General features: G+C 44.3%; 1 protein-coding gene and 1 long non-coding RNA gene across 16 annotated transcripts in view; one reads left to right on the top strand and one right to left on the bottom strand.

The window, feature by feature from the left end:
* Window positions 1–262: 262 nt before the first annotated feature.
* LOC308191953 lies at window positions 263–21,967 on the top strand. 4 transcript variants are annotated; one of them, XR_013948411.1, is made up of 3 exons: window positions 263–613; window positions 2,331–2,653; window positions 21,250–21,967. It is a non-coding gene; the product is annotated as an uncharacterized lncRNA (long non-coding RNA). The 4 variants fall into 4 exon arrangements; XR_013948412.1 differs by lacking the exon at window positions 21,250–21,967 and adding an exon at window positions 8,562–13,907; XR_013948413.1 differs by lacking the exon at window positions 21,250–21,967 and adding an exon at window positions 3,869–3,923.
* The window catches only part of EVA1A (eva-1 homolog A, regulator of programmed cell death), a 204,712-nt gene continuing 202,303 nt past the window's right edge, over window positions 21,567–23,975 (bottom strand). For all 12 annotated transcript variants that reach the window (XM_080584931.1, XM_080584926.1, XM_080584930.1 and 9 more), the window contains one exon: window positions 21,567–22,929. In XM_080584931.1, coding sequence (XP_080441057.1) covers window positions 22,559–22,929 — 371 coding nt within the window. In that variant the 3' untranslated portion in view covers window positions 21,567–22,558. The remainder of the gene's footprint in view (window positions 22,930–23,975) is intronic.

Raw genomic sequence — 23,975 nt, 5'->3', positions numbered from 1 at the left:
GAAGTTGGGCACCCATCCAATAACCCCAAACGATTCCCCAGTTCCTACTTCAACTTATAGTCAAAATATGAAATTTGACCAAAATACTTTCTGCCCCTTCACACTCAAGCCCTGTTTTTAAAGGTCTAGGAAGTTCATCATACTAACTGGAGGCTTTAGAAAGCAAGCAAAATAAAATGGAGGACTGAATTACTTCCATAAAGGAGGAGATCACAAGTGCAATGTGCCTGGCTTGCTGTTCGCCTGAGACCAGCCCATCAGCTTGTATCTTTTCTGAACACTTTGTCCTCGTAGACAGCAGAGAGACCAGCCCTTCCCCAGGGGTTTCATCCACATCAGAGCCTGGCAGTGTTCCTCCTGCTGACCATCAGCCCTCCTAGACGATGTCTTGAGAAACAGCTGATCTTTCACAGGCCGGCTTGTGTCATGACCCTTCCCAAATATGCTTGTGCTCTTTACTAAAAATACCACAGTCCACTCCAACCCATGTGCCCTCCCAGAGAGAGGAGCTCCAGCCCTGGTGCTGTAGGAGGGTGCTGAAGCCACCGAGCCCAGAGGAGAGCACAGGGCATGCTTCAACGGCCAGCAGCTCAGAGGTGGGTCAAGGAGAAAGGTAGGTCTCTGCTTTTGTTCTCCTTCCCTTCCTTCATGCTACTGCATTGCTTTTATCCACTCTTCCTGGTCTTATTTGTAACCATGATACCAAGTCCTGGGATTTTTTTCTCCAGCGTTTCAAAGAACATTGCCAGTTCCCTTCCCCGAGGAAGGAATATATGGAGTGACAACCCTAGCTTCTGTAGCTCTGCAATTTCCTTGCAAAATTACAAACTTGCAACTAACTGAAAATTTTAAAAGAAGCCTTCAGATGCCAAGGGACAGGGCTGCTGTCTCTCCTCTCCTCATTCAGCCGCTCTTTCCATCAAGCCTGGGCACTCTTCAATCTCTGTAAGACCTGGTGTAGGTGGTGAGGTTTCCAGCATAGGGGCTGGAGATGGTGAGAGCTTCAAAAGAAGCTCCAGTGAGTCTACAAATTGGATGTGGAGCCACACGAAATGGTCATAAGAGATGCTGGAGGGTGCCTCACCACCAGCCTGTGCTAGTGGGAAGAGGTGCATCATCTGCCTGGCACTGACACAGCTTCGTGGGCTGCAAGCATCCCAGCTCCCAGCTCCTCACCAGGGCTTCCCTCTGCAGCAGACGCAGCTCTGCTGTCTGGTTCCTTCGCTGTGTCTGCATCTGGCATGGTCTCCCTCTTGAGAACTGTTCTCAGAGACAGAAAAAAAATAATTTATGGAGAGAGAAAGTATCCCCTGAACTGGAAACCTGACTAGAATAGTCATCGCTGGCTACTTTGCTGGGCCCAGAGGTGGGGGTAGCATGCTGTGGGTGTAACATGCTTGGTGAAGCATATAAACAAACCCCAAAGGCCTCGAATTTATAGGCTTTGGGATGACAGATGGGATTTTCTCAGGCTTCCTCAGTGGGTGCTGGTGTTTGGAAAGCAGCTGGTGACAGGAATGTTGGCACCCAGGCTGGACGCAGTGCCCGAACATCTGCAGAAATAAGGGACATCAAAGATCATGTGTGGAGGTGGTGGCTACTTGTCCACCCCTCAGCTGAGTTGTCCAGGCCCAGGGGGGTTAAAGAACAGATCAGAGCCTTGCAGGAGGAGAGGGAATCAGGAAAACTTTTGGGAGAGAAAAGCCATAAACCTCAATGAAGCAGACTGAGGCCTTTTAAAGAGTGACTCAGCCAGCGTCTAGCAATTCTGGGTAAGACTCCACGCTATAAAGAGCTCTTAAGGAGAGGTGCTGAGTGATTGCTTTATTGTTTCTTACAAACCTTGCTGTGAAATCCCTGTAAATATGTTTATGAGCTTGTTGGGGCGGCTTCCCCACTGCTGACTGTACTGTAAATAAACACGCAGGCCTTTGATTCGCGGAAGTTCATCTTCTGGACTCCATTACGGGCCCTGGCTCTGCTTCCAGTTCAGCCGTGGGGCCCCTCCTGCCCCGGCGCACAAGGAGCGCGACACTTCTGCTCTCCAGCGAATAGCTGGAAGAAGCCGCGCACATGTTTGGGATTACACAGCCCATATGGCAGCCCAGCTTGCCTCCAACTCCCTTCTGCTTCCTCCAAGAGCTTTGTGAACCTCACCAGCTCTGGAAAAGCAGCCCGTGGCCCTCTGAGCCTGCGTGGGCAATGCAACATCATGCAAGTTCTGGGGAATGTTTGTTGTCTGCGTCCACAGCAGATGTTTGCAAGCATGTGGTGCACCTAATCTTGAGGACAACCTCAAGAAATTGTGTGTTTTGGTTTCCATCCTGCAGTTTCCCTTGGAGCAACTCAAGCCAAAGGAGTATGGCCGAGGTGAGCTGACACAGCTGCTACTCCGTGCTGCCTGTCCCATCCCCTTGTACAGCCAAGCAGTCCCTGTATCATCACAGCTTCACATTTAAAGCGAGCTGAGTTTGGTGCTGTTTTACCCTAAAAGCTCAGATTTTGTGATGCTGGATCTGTGGATGTTCAAGCACTGCCAGATGAGCAGCCAAGACAGATGTGCAAAGGGGCCACAGCACAGACAAATCCCCTGCAGCCATCACAGTTCTCTTGGGGAAGGATCCTCCAAATCCCAACAAAAAAGAGAAAACAGGTAATTTACTGGTACTTGTGAGTTTCAGGCCATTCTGGTGTTTTGGTATAAATCAATGGACATAGCCATGAACTATGGTAAAAGCCCTGCTGAGGCCTCCTCCATTCAGCACCCAGTAAGGGTGTCAGATGTTGTGGTTGTTTGCCCTCAGCATTGAGTCTGGTTTCCTAACCGCAACATCCAAAAAGAAAACAAGAGAAAAAGAAAGAAAAAAGAAACCTTAAGATGAAGAAAACATCTCAGAAATGCAACAAGAGCAAAGGGAGATTTTATCAGCTTCTCTGCTTCCACCCACTCTCTAGCTATGGAGTTAAAATACGGGGTTGGTCCAGGAAGCAATATACATCAAAATTAAAGACCCAGGATATTTGCCCATCAGTATAAGCCAAATGAGAGACACACCAAACATCACAAAGAATCCCAAAAGCAAGGAAACATCTTGTGCACTCAGCAAGCAAAAAGCTCCTATTTTATGCAATGTCTCCTAGCCCGACTGTAATCTGAAATGTTTGCAGCATAGCTTAATAAATTGTCATAGGTATAAACAGGAGACTGAGGAGATATTTCTTAGCTGGCTTTTGAAATGAAACAGAATCAGTGCTGCAGGAAGGCAGCTCCAGAAGACCAAACACTGAACAGAACATTTTTTTACAGCAAAAAAATAAAAAGGACCTTGAGGAGGTTTATTAGTACAAGAGGCTGAAGCCAAGTGGTGGTGAAAGGTTTAAGCAGAAGTGCACCTGCATATCAGCAGGCCGGTGTCTGAGTGACTGTGGCAATGAGTTTGTGTACACAGCAAAGCGATTCTCAATGAAACTGCAGACAGAGACCCCATGGGTAGGGCGTTTGGTCAGGACTCTGCAGGCTGGCTCAGGTCAGGGCATATTTTAGCACATTTAGTCCTAGGCACCAAATTCCCACAAATGCCAATGGGGAATCAAGTGTCCATTTTCAGTTGGTATGTGGGTCTTCACTTTTTTGAGTCATTTGAAAGCTTTATATTTTTCTTTTGGGTCTCCACTTCATATCTACAGGACAGAGACAAGAGGCCACGAGATCTCTTGCCTTCCTTAGCGATCTAGGTTGTGGGTCTTCATGGGGGAAGATTGTCCCTCACTGTAGGTTCCTGTGCCGACACGTAGTAATAGGACCCGCTGAGGGCCCAGGAGTATTATGGTAGCTATACCAGAGCTGGCAGACCCTTTCTTTGCTCAGGAAGGAAGAAAACTCATCAGAATGCCAATCTGGAACCAGTAACAGCTGGAGTCTCGATCTCATTTGGATCACCTACACATTACCTACAAGTTGCAAGGATACAAGGAAACTGTCTACTATTTTTTTAAAAAAAAAAAAAAAAAGACTATTTCATGCCTTCTTTTTAAAAAAAATCTCCATTTTTCTTTCATGATTTTCAACTACTGGATGATTTAGTTGAATGGTTTGACATTCTGGTCCAAGGCTGGTAGCCACAACACAGTAAGTTGCCTTCTGTTCCCAGCTGTCTTCAGAGACTGTGGGGAAGGGAACAGAAGAGGAAAACCCATGGAAAATGAAAAACTGATGGGGCATTTCTAAGAAGTGTTTGCAGGGCTATCCTGGGAAACCACCAGGCTTTGTCCAGCCTGACCCTTTGCGGTGCTAGTGGCCATTTCTCCAAAGCAGACGTCCAGGATATTCTTCCTGATATGTTCACACCTCTGGTTCAGCCTGCCAGCAAACGCTCCCATTTTTGGAGAGACTCAGGAACAACTCTGAACTCTCTGGCGTAGTCCCATTGCTATTTTTAACCTCTAGTCATCTGGACAACACAAATTTAGGGAAAGGGAAATGAAGAGGATTTCCCTCTCCCAGCACATGGCTATCAATTGATCCCAGAAAAAATTCAGATTTACTGCTCCCCATTGATGGCTCATGGGAAAGGCACTGGCTCTACAGCAGTAAGTCAAAGATGGGAAGAAACAGTTGCCTGAGCAATGTGAACGGTGGCCACAGACAAAAACACTTCCCTCTTTGTTTTGTAGGTTAATTGCTGCACCTTAGATTTTAAATAGACATATGGTGACTGACTGTTGGATGGTGATCTGGAGCCTTGCCTTTCACCTTTCTCCGCTGTTCAAATTTTCCTTTCTACTTTCACCAAAACAAAGATTTCTTTTTTCTTTTCCTCCTCCCCTTGCTTTGGCTTAACCAGGACCTGAAGGCTCAAGACAGCAATTATTTGGCATAATTATACACCCTCTGTTATGCAGATAGTCAAGTGAATGATCTAGTTGTCCCCTCTGGCTTGAAAATCTCTTCAGGTCAAAACCGCAATGGCAATGCTAATGCAGACATTTTGCAGATGTTTATTTCAGGATATGAGTGTGCGTGATTCACTTCACTTGGTGTCCAGGAATAATTCAGTTCCCAAACCAGCACTGACAACCATATTTGTTAATTTACTGGCAATAACTTCAAACTTATAGATTGTTTTAGTATTATTCATTTGGGCCCTAGGAACAGAGAAGCTTTGGACAAGCGCATTGCACTACTTCCTAGCATGTCTGAATGTGCTAGCTTTTAAATAAGATGGTTAATCCCTATTAGCTAGTAAGGAAATATTTAGTCCTTCACATCTAGTCTGCAGGATTTGAGTGTCAAGAGAAGCCAAACTAGCACTTCTAACCAATATGAAACTCACTTCAAAAAACAATGAATCAGTTCATTCTTCCAACTAGAAGAGACACTTTGTCACAATGTTAAGCTCTTGCAAGTTTTATACCTGCTCTGGTTCAGAATCAGATCTAAAATAATTTGGGTTTGATTGCCTGTTCTCAGCTCTGATCATAAAAATGAAGCTTGAATTAGGTTATGAATTTATGTGATTCACAGCACTGTAAATTGGAGGTGATGGCTCCCCCCTCTTTCAAAAATATCTCTAAAAAATCAGTGCCAGAGACTTCCTCGTAACTGGACAATAAAGCAACCCCAAAAAAGAGGGAGTGTGGAGGAGGGAGAGGAGAGAGATAAATGTCAGGTTAATCCAAACACTGGTTTATCCCTCAATCCAGATGCTTAAAAGATTTAACAAGGAGAGAGCTGCCATGTAGCCTGCACATACGCACTAGAGAATGGTTAATGTGCCCTAAAGTTTGATAATCTGAATAAAAATGGATTTGAGAAATTGATTTGGATTAACTTGATCTGCTTTTTAGTGAAAAGATTTGGAATCCTAAACAAGCAGCTTATCCACGATTAACTCATTTAAATACTTTCACCACTAAATGTATTCCCAATGCCCCGAGCTGTAGGAGTTTTACACTTTGGGGATTACACTGAATCTCAGCTGGGATTTCCCCTGCCCTTCTCCTCCATATCTGCCTGCTCTGCAGACTCATCATACCACCTATTGCCTTCCTTTCACTGTAAGGGGCTGGAGAAAGAAAGATGTGGGAATTTCTCCCCATCCATTCCCATCTTGCTGTGAATTCCTTCCCCTTTATCTGGTGAATAATAATAATAATAATAATAATAATAATAATAATAATAATAATAATAATATCTGAGTTGCACACCATTTCCCAAGTCACTGAAGAAGCCCAGCATTCAAGATTCAAGCAAGATTAAATCAAGATTCAACCAAGCCCAGCACAGAGATTCAACCATGCAGCTGCTGCCTTAGACTGGCATAGAAATCCTTCAAGGGGATGGGAGTGAGCATCCACTTCTCAGCTTGGAGACTACCCCATAATAAGAATCAGTCCTTGAAGTATGTATGAACACCCAGAGCAGTTCTGCTGATTTAGCCTTGCCTCTGGACCTGTAAGGACTCATTGTCTATGGCTACACTAGCAAACTAAAAAAAATGAGGGCACAAGCCCAAAAAAAGTCATGCAGCCAACCATGCTGTTGCATTATTTGCATCCCCCTTGTCACTGTATAGACCTAGACCAACTTGAAATGCACGGGCACGACTCACAGGTTAGATCCAGGCCCAGGAGACTATTTGGATGCAGCCATCCTGGTTTGTGGATTACAGGGATTAATTAATATGTGCATAAATTGCACAGATTAGCCTCAGAACCAAAGAATGCTTCACAACTATTTTATCTGAGAATGCAAAAGGCTTCTTCAATGAGGAAAAATATGCTGGGGAATGTTTGGTGATGTTGCTGAGAGGCAGTCAATGCTTCAGGGAAGCCATGCCGGGTGGTTCACCTCCCTGTTTACCACAAAGAAAGAATCTGTCAGAAAAAAAAAAAAAAATGATAAAAAAATAATAACCTCATTTTACACCATAGGTTGCAACACACACCTACTGTACCGAGAGAAGGAACAAAGCCACTTACCATTAGCTCAGAAGAAACTAACATTGCGAAATAAGTCCCCCCCGAAAGCTGAAATATTTTCTGTCCATTAGATAAAATGTGCTGTGAATTGCCAGTGCCAGAGCTCGTCAGAAATCGTCAATCTATGATTTTTTTAATCTGTATAGGAATGTTCTGGGGCTTTGTTTTGTCTTGTTTTGTTTCTTTCCCAAAGGAAGGGGGAAGATCTGTTTTTAGGACTAAAAGCACCTGGAAATAACATGCTTGATTTATACTAGACCTTAAAAAATTTATGCTCTGCATCTTTGCATTTCTAGAGGCTTGCTGGTGAAAACTGGCATTTTGTGTCCAGACGCCACCTATTACAAGGCAGATGTCTAACCTTAAACTGCTCCTCAGTGCAGACACACAAGCTCTGCTTCCTTATGCAGACACTTGTACTTTCATTATTTTTTGGCTTTACTGCTTTTGTTTTACTGCTTTTCTTCCTTTTTTTTAATTAAATAACAACACATTTTTTTAAACTAAAAGCAGAAAAGAATACAAAATAAGTCTTGAGAAGAGAGCACAGTCTGAGCCTTTCCTGCAGGAGCAAGATTCCCCTAGCACTAAATGATGATGTCTTGCTCCAAAAGCCCCTGCAAGGTGAGGTAAAGGGAAAACCAAATCTAAACAGAAATGTAGTTTCATTTACTCAGAATAAATCATGGGACTTATATCGAAACTCCATGTTGCTACCCCAGCCTGATGATTCAATGAAGTAATTATGAAGTTTTTTCTCCCTTTTATTTACTATAATATTAATGTAAATGTTGCATTTGCCAAAGGCATTGGATTCACTGTCCTCTGGGGTAACAGACCACAAAATTTGATGTAAAGAGCTTCTAGATCTGGAATTAGGTTCCTAATTAGAACATTTAACTCTGCTACAGTCCTCAGGATCCACCAGGGCTGTCTCTGAATGTCCTTTTGTCACACCCCCACCCTCTCGCTGGTCCTAAACCAAACCTCTGAGACATTGCATTGCCTTCCAGTAGCTGCAACTGGGGCAAACCAGACCCTGAAGGCTCAGAAAAACATACATCCAACAGAGATGTATTTAATTCTCGGTGCCACCATGAAGCACATGGGAAACACATTGTTCCAGATGTGATACTGTGAGATCCCACAGGCCAGAGAGACCAAGGCGGTGGGTTAAAAAGATGGGAAAAGGCATGAGTGTCCCCTGACAGCTCTGTAAGTCAGCTATGCTGCACCATAGTTTCTGATATAGTTAGAGCTCAGTTTATGAACATAGATGGATGCATGAGAAAAGAAGGCTATTACACCCCACTAGTTTAGTATATGGACTTGGGAGGTGTGTAAGGGAAAGTCTGATTATCAAAGGCAGAAGCATGGATACATGCCACCCCACCTGGAGTACTGCATTCAGCTCTGGGGCCCCCAGGACAAGAAGGACATGGACCTGTTGGTGCAAGTCCAGAGAAGGGACTCGCTCCAGCACCTTGTGGGAATTAAGCAAAGGATCTTGATGGTGCCCAGAAAAGTCCGCAGAGAACAATTAATCATTTTTGGTTTTTTTCCCTTTTTTTTTCTCTCAGATATCTTTCTCAGGATGAGCTGAATCACCTTCCAGAGGTTCTGACTTCTGTATCTTCTTTATGGAGCTAGCAAAGACTAACTCACAATTAAATGTAATATTGTTGGTGTAATTTAGGGCAGAGGAGTCCCACCCATAGGTATGCCACATCTAACAGTGAGACATTTCCTTCACAACACTCTGCTGAGCTTCAGATACTACTTGGATGAAATATCCAAAGACTATATAGAGCCTATGGTTCTCCCAAAATGAACACACATGACCACCTATGTCCCAATACTGCCAAGATGCCTGAAGTCTCAGCTCTTGTCTAAAACACAACATTTTTAACAATGTATTTCCTTATTTTATCAGTGTGACCCAAGTCAATATATTTTCTGAGCATACCTACCATATTGGGCCTTCTATACCATCCAACCCACAGCACTAGATAATTTTGTCAAGCATTCATACCTATAAGATGGGAGTTTTGTTTTCAAAGCCTCATTCTGCTCTTTTGGGAGTAGTATATCCATTATCCACAACTCTAGGGCCACCTCTCACAGTGGTCTCATGACATCAGGTTGTGTTTGGTAGCACCTTGCATTTGTTCTAAGGTAACAAGTAGGAGATGAAGAGGGAGTGCTGCAGCTGGGTATTGCATTAGAGACCTGGACTTCTACTCAGGACAGTGAGATTGCCTACATTATACGATAGCTGAGGTTTAGGCGTTGTAATACCTAAAACACATCTTGGACACATCCTCCAGACCCATCACAAGAGCAGAGCGGAATAAACAATGAAAACTTTCCAACGCATTGCTCCAAGCAGAACCTTGATTGTGAAATACTTTGGCTAGGTATAAAGTCAGAGTAGATCCTTTAAATTAATTTCCCTGCACCAACTCATTTTCAAGGTTATTATTCAGAACACTTCACTTCTTTCAGCCTAAACAAAAGCACTGATCTCCTAAATAGTGTTCATGATCCCTTAGTTCTGTTTTTACACTTCTGCCTCTAATTTTTTTTTCCCCACAAAGCTCAGGATGAACGTTATAAATTGCTTGCTCCACACAAGGAAATGAGCACTAAGTTGTAAACATGGCTTTGCCTTTGGATGAGCTGAAAGAGGGTTTATGAGAAAACTCTCAGGAAGCCAGCCTACGTAATGATGGCCATGCCAGGTTTTTCTGGTTATGACTGACACCAGAGAGCTGACATTGCTTAACTCAAATGGTGTTTCCAGTGTAGATCTGGGAAGGATCCAAAGCTTCTTTCTGTTAATTTGTCAGAGTGGATTAATTTTTCAGCAGCCCATTACTGGAATGCAGCCTGCCCAGCTTCAAGCTTCATTGTAAGAAGCCAGTGATACCGAGCTGACAGCAGTCGTGGGCAGACAGAGCCCAGATGTGGTACAGAGCTGCAGGAACATAGTGATGACATCTGGAGATCAGCTTGCTCCTCCAGAGTGAGACCAGGAGGATGCATTTCAGCCACTTCCACAACCCAGCAATCATTTCCCAAATGAATTGATCCCAGAATCACAACTGCTGAGTCTTGGATATCATCTGTACTCATCTTGCATCTTGAACAGGACACCGCAAAGGAGAATATAGAGCATAACTGTTATTTTAAGCACTGAATACCAATCCTGGAATACTCTGCTAAATGTTCTCCTGTTTAGAACTGGTTCTCTCTCTTGCCACCAATAAAAAGATCTGATGAGGACTGAGCTACAGCTGTGCTACAGCAGCTGCTCCCAAAGGCTGGCATAGTCAGAGAGCACCACCCACACACTGATGGGGTGCTTGTCAAGACCCAGCTTTCTGCTTTCTCTTTGCAAAGCCACAAGTAGGTCTAGTAGACCCATATTGTTATTCTGTACATGCAGTATCCGTGAGAAGACCAGATCTGCTTCAGACACAGACATGGACTTCTCTTCAGCAAACCGAAATATTACACTTTTCAGTCCTGCAGATTCATTAATTGCAAGGAAGTTTTAGCTAATTTCATTGATTTATCTATGGGCTTCCTTCTCTCTAAAACAACATCAAACAGCAGAAGTCTACTGAAGCCCATGAAGTTGCATCTCATAGCATACCAATAGTTCATTTTTTTTATTAACAAATACATTGCAGGAACCTTTTTCACCTCTTGTGTGTACATTCACAAAACAGATGAAACATCAACCATTAATAATGTGATGTAAAAAAGCAGCATGAAGTGAAAATCAGCCCCTTTGCCATCTGTTCTCCTAATTATTTGGCATTCAAAAGGAAGATCTACTGCATGCACATCTGTTTTACCTGAATGAAGAAGTGTTTGCATACATCAGCATGCATGTTAGGAGGGTTAAGCCTGAAATTCATGAGCAAACAACAATGACAATTCAGTGGTCAATGACAAAAGAGTCATTGGGAAGACTGTGATGTTAAATGTAGGCAGCTCACAGAGATGAGCAATCAGGCCCTGATTTGGATAAACTTTTCTTTTCTGTGACACAGGGTCACGTTCCCAAAAGCTGCAGCTTTCTGTGGCCAAATACTGCTCAGGCTGTATGAGAGGAGAGTTGGTGCTTAGTTCTGAAGCTAAACTTTCTTGTCAAACTTTGCACATTTTCAGCACTACAAAATTCTTAAATACAGTTTACATTAAAAAAAAAAAAAAAATCTCACAAAATCTTTGAGGTGCATGCCCATAAAGTAAAATTAAGATATTATTGCTGTTGAACTTACAAGGGCCATTTTCCAAAGGAGTATCTAATCATCAGGATAAAGGAAGCCTATGTTCATGTGTGTGTATGTTTGTGTGTACATACATGTGCACCTTCATCTGCTCCCAGTTTTCTGGCTGAAGTTTTCCTTTCTGCACAGGGCAACAAAGTACTCTCTGGGATAGAAACCCGGAGTGATCCTGAAAATGTTTCTCAGTTTTGTGAATGAAAGACTTGAGCAGCTATAGCAGGAGCTGGGTTGTACCCTTCTGACCCCAAGAACCTTAAATTTAATAATCACCTTAGCTCTCTTTCAGAAAAGGAAGAACGACTGTCAGGCTATGAGCACTAGCAAAGGCTGGTAAAAATAAATGTAAGAAAGTTTCATATGCAAAAAGACAGTAACTTCTGTAGAGGTGATCAAGATGAGGACTTTGGAGATGAAAGGCAACACAAATTTTCTTAATTCTCAGGGAGATCTTCCTGGAATAAATCAGAAGATAATTTGCAGTCTTAAAAATTGTGGGTGCTCATTAGTTCAAGGCACAGTGCTTAGCTGCACTCTGCACTGTGTCATGTTTATAAAGCATTTGCCACAGGCCCAATGATTGCGCAAAACACATACCACCATTAAGTTATTTTGCCTCTTGCAGTCATAAGGCAACAAAGGATAATGTGCTCTTTGAAACAAAATGAATACACAGATAGGTCAGCAAGGAAATATTTTACTGCTACAGCCATGCTATGAATAAACCCAAAGATAAAATATCACATTAGAACCACAAGGCATACAGAATTGAGGTTGAAGGATGAAAAAATTCCCAGCCAAGGCAACCTTGTCTTCAGCAGTTTGCAATTATAAATCACATTTCAAAGGTTTCTCTCTCAGAAGAGATACTTGGTTTTGAGAGGAATTACTCCAAAGGAATGTTTAGTGCCCTGAACTGACCTAATCAATGCAAGTCTCTTCCCCAGACCTTGAGTTCATCAATATTTCATACATACAAATGGAAGCCCTGTTAGCATTTTAGTTTTGCCCTAAGTAGTTTTTTTTACATGACTGCACCTGTGCTTCTGTTTTTCCCGTAGGATCAGCAACAGATTCAGATCTCTGCATAGAAATCAAAAAATGTCATTTTTCCACATCACCAATACGTTCAGGAAATAGCTTACACTCATCACGAGGGGACTGTTTATATCTTCCTGAAATCATTACGGATTTCTTCCTTACTGAGCTGTAGACAATGCTTTTTCACCCAAGTAAAACTGGGAGAAAAGACCTCTTTCATCTATAAATTTCAGAGGGGCTTAACATCAGGAACATTATCTATCTCAGAAGCTGCATTCCCTGCATCTAAGAACCAGTGCAGATCTCACACTTTGAGTATATTTTTAAGCATATCTTGTCTGCTGAATTAGGTAGAAAGCCAGAGACGGTCAGCTTCATCAGATGATGGTCAAGCACTAGCCACAATAGTATTGCATGGTGCCACGTCCAAACTCAGGTTGTTCACCCGAGAGATATCGTGGGTTTGCTTTTTCACCCAGCTCTGCATGGGCATGCTAATCAAACAGCATCCTTTTACCCTCACAAACACGTTGGATGTGCTCTCTGCAAAGCACCCCAGATTCCATGAGCCTGCAAAGAGGGTGGAGGAGTCGTTTCACACCACAGGGCATTGGCACACGAGACCTGGAAAGTAGGCCTGAGGGAGCGGTATCTGCATGGAAGCACCTCATCATAACCCACTGCACTCATGAAACTGGAGCACGTTATTAATGGGTTATTAATAATGATATTGTTCCCAGAAGGACCTAACGGTGGCTGTCATTCTTCGTGCTGGCTTTTGCTTAGTTTCTGAGTGCTAGATCCCAACAGCCTGGAGGGGTTTTGCAAAAGGCTGGCGGAGAGGGGACGCGTGCTCGCTAACAACCTGCCTCTCCCACACCATTAGTCTTCATGGGAGAAGAAAGTCTTGAGAGGCCTTAGCAAACATGACTGATGGCAGAGAAAGTGCCTCACACACACCAGCTTCTCTCCCTCTTTCCTTCTTCTGTCTCAGCCCCAAGACATGCTTTAAATACGAAGTGTCATTTTTCCCCTCTGTGCTACGCAAATGCTGGCTGCAAACCCCGGCAAGCACCCGCCAGACTGGTGAGACCCAAGTCACATCAGGGGTCCCCAGTGAGCAAGCCAACACGATGCCAAGACCCAGGGCTTGGCTCCTCAACCTCTTCAGTAAAAGGAATATCTCCAGTGACTACTTCTATAAAAATCCAGTTTCTCTTAATTGGGCCAGGACAAGGCCCAGTTTGCCCAGGGACAAAGCTTTCCCCCGTGGGCAGGATTGCTGCCTAAAAGGTGGTGTTGAGTAGCTCTGTACTATTGCTGGGTTGCTCTATTGCCATTCTGTAGGCCATAGCCCAGACCTGAATTTAGCTGAAGGCAGAGTCTGTAGGAGAAGTTCTCCGTGCCATGGGTTAAAGACTTGGCAGGAGCTGTTTTGACTATCTAATATTACTTCAGTATGACATATGTTGAGGCTTTCCCTGAATTCCTCTCTGATTTGAAATGCAGTATGTCATTCAGAACCCCACTCTCCTGATTGCTATTTTCTACAGTCACGTAGAATCCACCACTTGCTAATTTTTTCCAAACCCAAATTATTGTCATTATTGAAAAAGTCTGCTTTATGTCTAGTCTGACTTAGCTTTGTCTTCATTGGCTCTTGTTACTAGAAGTAGGTGAGAAGTTTTCACCAAAACATTTCGTTGTTTTTTAAAAATAATAAAAAAAAAATAAAGAAGATTTGTGGAAAAGGGTTAGTTGCAATGGGGTTTCTCAACTTATCCCTGTTGGGCAATTTTTAGTTGAAACATTTTGACTACCAACCAAAAAATATGTTTTGTCCTTGTGCCTGAATAGCTTGATATAAAATAGAAATAGTCCAAATCAAAATGACACAGCCCGAAATTATTTACTCCTTCATCCTTTCCCTGCAAGAAGTCTGTGTGGGTGTCTGAGACATAAACTTCGACTGCTGTCACTGCTGCTTTTGCTTTTGAATGGTAATTTACAATAAGGAAGTAAATATAATTAGTTCGCATTCAAATGGCATTTTTCCATCCTGGAAAACTGAGTATATTTTAAAGCCAGTGTATAAATATGCCTGTTGTAAATCACAACCCACCAGTGAACTGAGCTGGCTGTACAGCACCAGCCACTCTATGCTGTTTACAAGAAAATATTAGATATTTCTTTTGCGGAAGACAGAGAAGAGTTATCCCTCACCAGGAAAAGTTTTCACTGCCGGAATCAGGTCATGTTCTGCAAATAAAACTGCATCTTGGAAGGATCAGGCTCTCATTCAGAAGGACTATGTAGCCTATTGAAGAGTCTGTCCTGGCCTGGGTCTTCCAGGCAAACCGAGCACCAGAAGGAACTACAGGTGGGAGGGCTTTAGGAAGACCTTGATGTTGGGGAGAGGGATCTGGAGAGCAGGGTGCTCGGAGCCAAGGATCTGTGTTTCACAATCACCCTGTTCTTCACACCTTCTCCTCTCCTCACCGTTCCTCGCCTCACCACTTCACCAGGAACCCCAGGTGACAACCCCAGCTATCTCCCCACATCTCTCCCATGCTGCTGCCTGTCTACTTGCTGCAGTCAGCACTCGTCCTCCCTGCGAGGGTCCTCCCATGCAGAGAAATTTGTGGTCCTGCAGTGAGGCAGAAGGCAGGCCTGGTAGAAGGAGGCCAATCTCTGAAGGAGCAGATTGTCTCTCCTGGCTACCATCCATGTTTGGGGCAGGGCAGGACATAAGGGCTGTAGACAGCTGTTTCTGGGGCAGGAGGGTCACCAAGGACCGGCAGCTCTTTCCCTGGTGGACCTCAGCCCCCAAGAAGAAGAAGGGAAGAGGCTCAGCTTCACCAGCCTCAACCCTTCTTGTGCTGCTGCTGTTGTTCACCCTCCTCTGGTCCACAAGACAATCTGCTGTGGGAACCTGCATTACTGGTACTGTAAACCCAAACATAGATCTGGATAGGGAAGCCTGCTGAAATACTGCTGTAGCAGACAAAACAGAATGGGAAGAGTCTCAGAAGTACGCCAGGATTGCGGGTGGCACCTTCTAGTGTTTTGGCAGGCAGCATTCAGCCTCTCTTCCCATGAAATGCCACCTCTGTTAGTACTGTTCTGTAAGCACAAAAACACACGAGCTCCTTAGTCTTCAGGCAGTATCACTAACAATTGCTTTTTCGGCTGTTTTTTGATCAGTTCTCAGAAGCAAACTTGGTCATTGCCAGATCGCTTCCAGTTCCAGGAGAAAAATCCCGCACTGTGTGCAGAAGCAAAGTCACCAGTTCTGACTCACGCTGGTTTGCTTGAGCCCTCTTGAACTTTTTCCCTGAAATTGTCCTTTCAGAAGATGCCAGAAATATACAGATGCTCTACTGGTACTGTAATCGCCCTGGGAGCTCGGACACCTAGGACAGCTATGGGCTGAAACGGCAACACTCACAGCTTCTGCTGGGCCTGTTACTTTGGAAATCACAGTGTGATTTCCAGAAATGAAAGCAATTCATATAAAGCACGGTTTAGAAAAAGCTTTGGATGACTCTGAGCTCTGCTGTTAGTGGGTGGTCTGGAGGCTCCAAAAAACGCAGGAGCTGGAGGAAGGAGAAAAACTTCTGTCCCTTCTAAATGATTCCTTCATTTAAACAAACGTACCCTTACCCCAAGAACGAGGCGAGGACTATCCCACATTAAAGGAGGGGTTAAAGACCTTTGCAAGAAATGGAATGCACAAATTGCTGCCTTTTTAAAAGCCAGAGGATGTTTTTCCAGCATGGCACCGCTTTCACAGAAAAGTGCCGCAGGGAGCTTATATTTTACTCATGACACAGAATAACATCAGAGTCCAAACACAACCAGAAAATAAACAAGCTAAGTCAGTGCCCCACAAGAAACTGTAAAGAAAGCTGCCTTTTCAGTTAGATATGTCATTTCAGGTTTGTTTGCCTTTTTTTTTTAATGCCAGTTTCCATCACATCTTTCTAGTTTGTATTTTTTCATAAACTCATAATGGAAAGGGAAAGGTGTTTTCTCTTAGCTTAAACAAACAAACTTGACTTTGTTCCCAACTGCTGTCACTATCTGTTCTCAGAAAGTGCTTGTTCCAAAAACAAAAGCTTATTACGCAGGAGAAATTCTTGTAGTTCTCAAGAGTGGCAATGTTTGCATTTGGCAAAGGATGCAAACCCTTGGCAGAAGTAGGTCTCTCTCAAAACTGAGTTTGTCCTGTTCAAGCTCAGCCACAGACTGAGGATTTGCTTTGCTTTGCAGTCATTCAGCTTTGCTCAGATGTCCTTGAGCAGCAAAAAAAAAATCCAAAACCAGGTTTTGATTTTTTCCCCTTCCACTCCACTGCCATTTGTTCTTCAATAGGAAAAACATAGAATCACAGAATGGTTTGGGTTGGAGGGGACCTTAAAGCCCATCCAGTTCCAGCCCCCTGCCATAGGCAGGGACACCTCCCACCAGCCCAGGCTGCCCACAGCCCCATCCAGCCTGGCCTTGAGCACTGCCAGGGATGGGGCACCCACAGCTCCTCTGGGCAACCTGTGCCAGGGCCTCACCAACCTCAGAGTAAAGATTTTCCTTCTAACAGCTAACCTAAATCTACCGTCTTAGGTTAAAACCATTACCCCTAGTCCTGAGGACTGATGAACTAGTGAAAGCCAAGATCCAGCCCACCGTCATGAAAACCATGGCCTTTTGTCAGCAGTAGATGGGGAAAGGGCAACACTGGCCCCACCAGCTAGGACAAAGAGAGGAGAAAAAATCAGCCACAGGAATGTGGTCTGCCGCCATTTATAATCCTAGCCATAGCTGGGCAGTCTACAGAGGAACCAGGAGGAGGGCTGTAAGAGGTTACTCAGCAAAGTAGAGATGTAGGAGTGATTGGGACATCTCAAATAAAAATGCTTCCAAAAAATAACAATATTGGGCATTATCACAAAGTAACACCTCCTCCATTCATCAAGATTTCCTCTAGAAAGGTGATAAGGCTGATAAGAAAATGTGACATTTTCTCCGGAGAACTCACCTTTTAAATTAATTTCTTGTGAAAAAAATAATTCTCCAAATGTCATATTTTGCAAAGCAGTCTAATTATACTCTGTCGTTGTATAAAGGGAAAAACAAAACATGCTTGGGTCCCCATCCCCAAACATGGAAGGATCTGCTCAGAGGTTCAGCATGGGGCACATTGGTCCAGCTCCCTCTCCATCTGGGTACCTTCCTGACTTGCCCACTCACGTGCAGAGGGAATAATCAGTGATGCCACCCATCAAACCTGCCTCTGGAGAGGTGTTGGCCACATTTCCAGGCATTTGACTGAGGAATGTGTCATGCACCTCCCTTCAGCAAGCAGACACTTCTCAAGGGAAGCCGTGGGTCAGCTGCACACACACTTCTAGCCTTGAGAAGGACAAAGCCAAGTCCACTTTCCTTTCGTCCCTTCAGTTTTCTTCTGGAGAGTCCTACAAAGGAACCAGTAGGCAAACACCACACAATGCACTTCCCAGAGCACCCATAGCACACACACTTCTGAACAGCTTACAGGTGGCCATGGTTCATCCCACACGTAACTCCCTAGGGCACTGCACCGGTGACCCAGGACTCCAAATGGTGACAATCACACAACCACTGCTGGAACAGATCCATCCGGTGATGGGTAATTTAAAATCCCCAAAGCAACTCATTTACTTAAATTCTACTAAACCACCACGTCCACCCAGAGCAAGCGAGCACCTTCAGACCAGGCATATTTGTTGCAACATAAAGGTGAGCTGTTGTGTAATGAATCAAAACCATTACTGACTTTTTGGTGAGTTATATTGAGCCGTGGCTGTCCTTAAGACAACCACAGAAATAGACTAACAGACAAAGATAAAGGCAAGGAAATTATGTGAAGAGGCAAGCTGTAGTGATTTTAATGAGTGAACAAGGGAAGGTGAACAATGCTTTAAGAAATATCCTTTTTTTTTTTTTTTTTTGGGTATCTAAGGACACTAGAATCTCAGATCACATTATTAAAACCTACTGTGATTGAGACCTCAGTAATGATTGCAAGCAGAAGGATCTCTGGGCCAGTCTAAGATGATTAATTGCTTGTGATGCCTCCAGAAACTTAAGAGAGTCCATGCAGCACGAGAGGAAATTCAGATTCCCCGCAGTACCTTGAGCATATGCTTTGCATCCTGGCAGCACAACAGCAAAGAGAATTTGCTTTATTTGTGCAGCCCCCGGGGTGCTGGGAACGATGGCAGGCAAGGGGTTAAGTAGTGGCATTGTGGTTTCTGGAAGGGAAAGGCACGCCTCATTAACTGGCTGGAATTTGTGGAGGATATGAGCACCAGGGTGGACATGGGAAAGGCAGCAAACACCATATTACCGAGGTTTTCAGGGTACATTGAACACAGGTCAGCGAAAGAGGTCAGTGCTGATGGAGCAGATGATAGCAGGAGGTGAAAATGGCCCTGAGAAGTCAAGGGCAATGCAGAGGGAGCTGGGAGAGCATAGCGGGTATCCAACAGGAGCAACTCACCTCTCTGCAGCCTCCCCATACATGGCTGTGACTTCTTCTGAAACTGGCCCACCATTCCCACCAGAAAGGAGGATAAAGAACGTGCGGTTGGCTCTTGGAAAGCCTCACCCATTTCCACGCATTTAGCTTCTCCCAGGAGTACCACCCTCCATTTTCCAACCCATCATTTTCATATACAAAGCTAACACGGTGCAAGTTATTGATCTGTAATGTAATGACTCTCCGGTTCCCAATGCAAGCAGCCTGCAATTTGTAGAAGCTTGAATGTGTCTAGGTATGTAGTGGAGGCGTTTCACCTCCTGAGGGTCACCTGCATCCCCACTAGACAGCGCAGTAACTGCAATCCTATCTATCTGTCCCTCTCTTTTAAATACTGTACCACACGGCTCCCCTTCAAGTAACTCAGAGTCCAGGATAGTTCTGTTATCCTCTGTTATAAAATTATAAAGGCAAACTGAGGCATAAAGACTAGATTCACGCACACAACGACCTCAGCGCCTTGTTATCCAAAAGGTCACTGATTGGGAAATGCATTCATGAAACGGAAATGTTGATTCCGACTGCTTTATCTGTCTTGGGGAATTCGGATAATGTTATTCTTGTAACAGTATTTCACTTTGATGTAGAAAATTAGATAACCACGAAAGTGAGGCCAGATCTGTGCATAGCCTCCTGCAAGAGCAATTCACGTTAGCCTAGTAAAAAAAAGTATTTGTTCTCTGCTCTCTGGCTCCAGAAGCGTTCAAATGTTTTGTGTGGCATGATAAGTGAAACATAAAAGATTGAGAGGATCCTCTTTTCATACTCTTTTTTGGGGTGAGGAGTATGGATTTTACCCCGTTCTGCAGTGAATCCAGCTCTTCTGTACTCCGAGTATGTGTTTTTCCTCTGTTGGTTTATAGAGTTAAAGGCAAACCACCAGTTCCTGCCCCATGAATCTTGATTGTGTTTTTATTTTTGTTTTTTTTCCTCCAAACTATGCTAGAGTTTTGGGTCAAATCCAGAAATAGTTACAGAATGACTTGAAGTCTTTTACTTAGGGTAGCTCAAAGGATTGTAGTTTTCTTTTTCTCGAGTCAAAGCTTTATTAGAAATGCACGGCCCTGAGACAAGAGGAGCTAGAAGGTACAGGGAAACATTGCACATGCTGGGAAGATGGTGAGTCTACTTCTGTTACATCGTGAGACATTGGGCAAGGCTGACCTGGACTTGTCTGTTCAGCTCTGAGCAGCGGCGTGCACAACCTGCTGCTTTGCCTTGCAAGATTCAGCTGGAAGATTTACAGCAGCACTAGCAATGCTCAAGGACGATTGTTCATCAGTCTGTAACATGGACTCCGTTGTGATTTACATTGGAATCCCTTAGTTGCATATAACGTACACTCAGGCTTACTACACTTGCTTTTTCCTCTGGTCAAAAGAATTCAGTTGGGAAAATTGTATATGTAAATCCATTCACTTATAGCATTTATTTTAATCAGTCGTGCAATCTACCTCTCAGGACACAGCACTTTAAATCTAAAATTTGCTGTCCCCTAATCACCAGTGTTGAGGATTTTATCTTATTGTGGAAGAAAACAAATGGCCAACAAAGATGATCCCCTGACCTCATCCCGTCATTTTGATTCTCTCAGCACAGCACACACAGCAAATTATACAGACCAGCTAAAGCACAGCACCTGGTGTCTCAGCCAGGGTTTGGGACTTTCCTTTCTGCTTTATTTCTAAATATCAGCTGTAAAATTACATCCCAAGTCAATATTGAATCTTTCCATTTGACCCTGAACAGGCCCAGAAACAGGAACCACTCTGTGGTTAAGCCACTTCTTGTTGGCCAAACTCATTGCTGACTTTACCAGCAAGACCTGTTGCAGTTATTCAACTTTGTTCTTACCTTCCAAGAGCCAAGAGACAGGAGAAAGCACTTGTGAGCACTTCAAATGCAGCTGGACTTGATGATCCCTGTGGGTCCCTTCCAGCTCAGGATATCCTACGATTCTAAGGCCCTTGGTCTCCAGGGCTGTCCCACCACACAACTGCTTGGCATAGCATATGAACCCTCGAAGCCCCGCTCTAATGTCCCCAGTTATCTTGTGGGCAGGTCCACCCATCCTCATCTCCCCCTGATGCTAGGGAAAAGCTCTGGGCATCCAGAGCCTTTGGTTGTTATTTGCGTTGCAAACTCTTAAGATACAAGCATGCCAAGCAACTGAGGAGCAAACCCTAAAGCCATGTGGACTAAGGCAATCTTGTACTACAATACATTTCACTTTTTTTTTTCCATGTATATATTTTTTGGTTCATTTAATATTTACCAGACCAGGTATGATTTGGGTCTGGGGAACAAGCTCAAAGCATCATGAAACCACTGGTACCTTTTCCCTTGGTGCAGGTAGGCTTTGGGATGGCCATTGGGAACCAAGGCACGGCTCAGCTGCTCCTGCTTGTGTGTCCTGCAGAAGCAGACTTTGGGCTGAGGCCAAAGGAGAAAGCGCCTCCAGGTTCCTGCATGCAGAGGATGTCAGCCTCGATTGCCTGCAGAGGTGTGCTACTCTTCCAAAGCATTTCCCTCGAGCAACCAAAGTGCCAAAAGTGAGGATGCAAATTCAAATGCATTGAAGCAAACCAGAGTTTATTTAGCATTTATTACCCATTCTGCTGTTATATGTGGCTTCTTCTGTCTCCATTTTCCTCTGGTAAACATAGACCTTTTCCTTTTTTATTTTTTTAATAAAATATATAAAACATTGTGCATTGCTATCCATAGGAAAACCGTAGTTTAACAACAAAAAAAGAATAAGGCACATTCCTGTGCAGCATCTTCAAATATATATATATATATATTTAAAACAAAACAAACAAAAAGAAAACCCTTTTCAACCTCTTTGAGGTTGTTAATATCTCACCAATCACTGACACATCTCTTATATTACCATAATTTCATTGTCGGAGGTGGGTTGGGTTGTGTTTGACAGGGGCCAGCAGGGAGAACAGACTCAAAAAATAATAGGATTTTATCCCTGAGGTGTCAGTAAAAAAAAAAAAAAATGCTCCCATTGAAAAAGGAAGATGAAAAGACAGCCATAAATAACTGAATACACTATGGCAAACATCCAAGCACCGAGATGATTTCACGATGGAAGAATCCCTCCCTCCCCCCCATCCCCCAGTTCTTAACAAGTCATATTTGCCGTTGGGTTTAAATTAAGTTAATCTCATGGCTTCTGAAGTCACAAGACAATCAGTCGGGATGTACCTCCCCCTCCCTTCCCAAATCATCTTTCCAGACTTGTAGTTTCGTTCACAATTCTCCCAAAGTCCTCAGGAAAGAGAAACCCCAAAATCCTAAATGAAAACCAAAACCTAGATGACTCCTCTCCCCAGCCAAGAGGGGAGCACTTGTACCGCGGCATGCCAAGCTCCATGCCCCACATGGGAGGACTCTAATTGCCGGCTTCCTGATGGCTACTAAGAAACGAAGTTGGAAACCACCTCTGCTGTAACTAGAAAGTGTCCGTGAAGAGGGGTGATAGCAATATGTCAGGGAAAAGGAGAGGGGGAAAGCTTTATTGCTGTCCATCCACACTGCTCCAGGTAGTACTCCTGGAAGGAAAAGGGGAGACATCCAGGTGATACTGCTCCCCTCCCTCTCCTCTACCAGGTGTGGAGGAGCAGTGCGGGATGGCTGGGCTCCCCACCACCTAGTAGTAACGGTTGAGGCTCCTGGTCCCTGGGATGTCCGGCTGGCCGTTCATCCAGATCTCCCGGATGATGCGCTCCCGCTCCTCCAGCCTCTGAGCTCGCTCCAGCTCCTCTGCCGACGTGAAGACGTTCATGTTCAAAGTCCTCTCGAACCTGCGGTGCCTACGGGCCGACAGGTCAGAAGTGGTGTCCGAATCGTCGTCGCTGTCGCTGCTGTCACTGTCGCTCTCCCGCTCCCGAGGAGGTTTTTTGGCGGAGGAGCGTTTGCAGTCCGTTCGGCAGGACACCCTGAGCACCAAGGCCAGTAGCGTCAAGACGAGTCCAATGCACACTCCGGAGACAAAATACAGAGCAGCCCGCTCAGGGTTTTCTGGAAGGGGAAAGGAAACAATGCTTGAGAACAACCCTTAAAAGAACAAGATGCACAATTTGTTCCTCTGTGCAAACACCAGCAATGGTCTCTGGAGGTAAGAAGTTTCTGTTGGGTCTTTTGCTTCCAAACGTCCTTTGCCACCTCTCCCCAGGGAAGCCAGGGAGGAGAATTTAAATGGTGGATTTGCTGCCAAGGCATTTGCCCGCATGCAGAATGTGGGTTAGCTGCAGTTGTGTCTTGGAGTTCTCTGGAAGGGGAAGGAGCAGCCCACAGAATTAAATACTAATTCCAGTGGCTGTGGGAGTGGGGCTGAGACCAGGGAGCTGCACACCCAGCAGCAGCTAAGCGCAACTCTCTGTCACATCCATTATCTTCACACAAGGAATAAAGATGATTATAAAGCTTTATACGCTCTCTGTGCTGTAGCCCAGCAGAAATGGCAAGCCTTACAGCACGGAAAAATGTGTATTACTTATTCATAGGTTTCATTTGCTTATCTAAGGCAAGTGTGCTGGCTTTCCGCCCAGACCACCAAAAAGTATACCTGTGCTGCAGAAGCATAGCTGGAGTTAGTGCACTAACAGGATGAATCCTGCATGGCCGCATTTCAGAGGTGATATAACAAGACTCCAAAGGACCCACAGTGCCTTTTAAACTAGGTTATCTTGTTTACTTACTACAGGGTTTTTTTGGTTCATGGGACTACTTAGAAGTGTAATTATGATCAATGTTGTTACTGCAATTCCCCTGGGCTGAATCATCTCAGCACATTCCGGGTTTATAGATAGACTGAATGGGTGAAGATGAACCAAGCAGAAGTGTCAAGATCAGCTCTACTCTGCTGTGTCTGTTGGGAGTCTTGAGCTGAGGGATGGAGTCAGCTCCTCAGATTGAATCCTACTGCTTTGAATTCAGTGACAGAGCTGTAGCAGTTCCCACAGCTGAGAGCCTGACACTGCATCCCTGGAAGATTTCAGTAACTAAAAGTCTCAGCTCTACCTTCACCTCCCCACACTGTGATTTTAGAAACTGCCTTCTCCAAG

Source organism: Anser brachyrhynchus (assembly GCF_964034855.1).
Source record: "Anser brachyrhynchus genome assembly, chromosome: 3".
In the NCBI taxonomy this organism is placed as follows: Eukaryota; Metazoa; Chordata; class Aves; order Anseriformes; family Anatidae; genus Anser; species Anser brachyrhynchus.
Note: the sequence above shows the minus strand (reverse complement) of the source record. Positions and strands in the feature narration are given on the sequence as shown.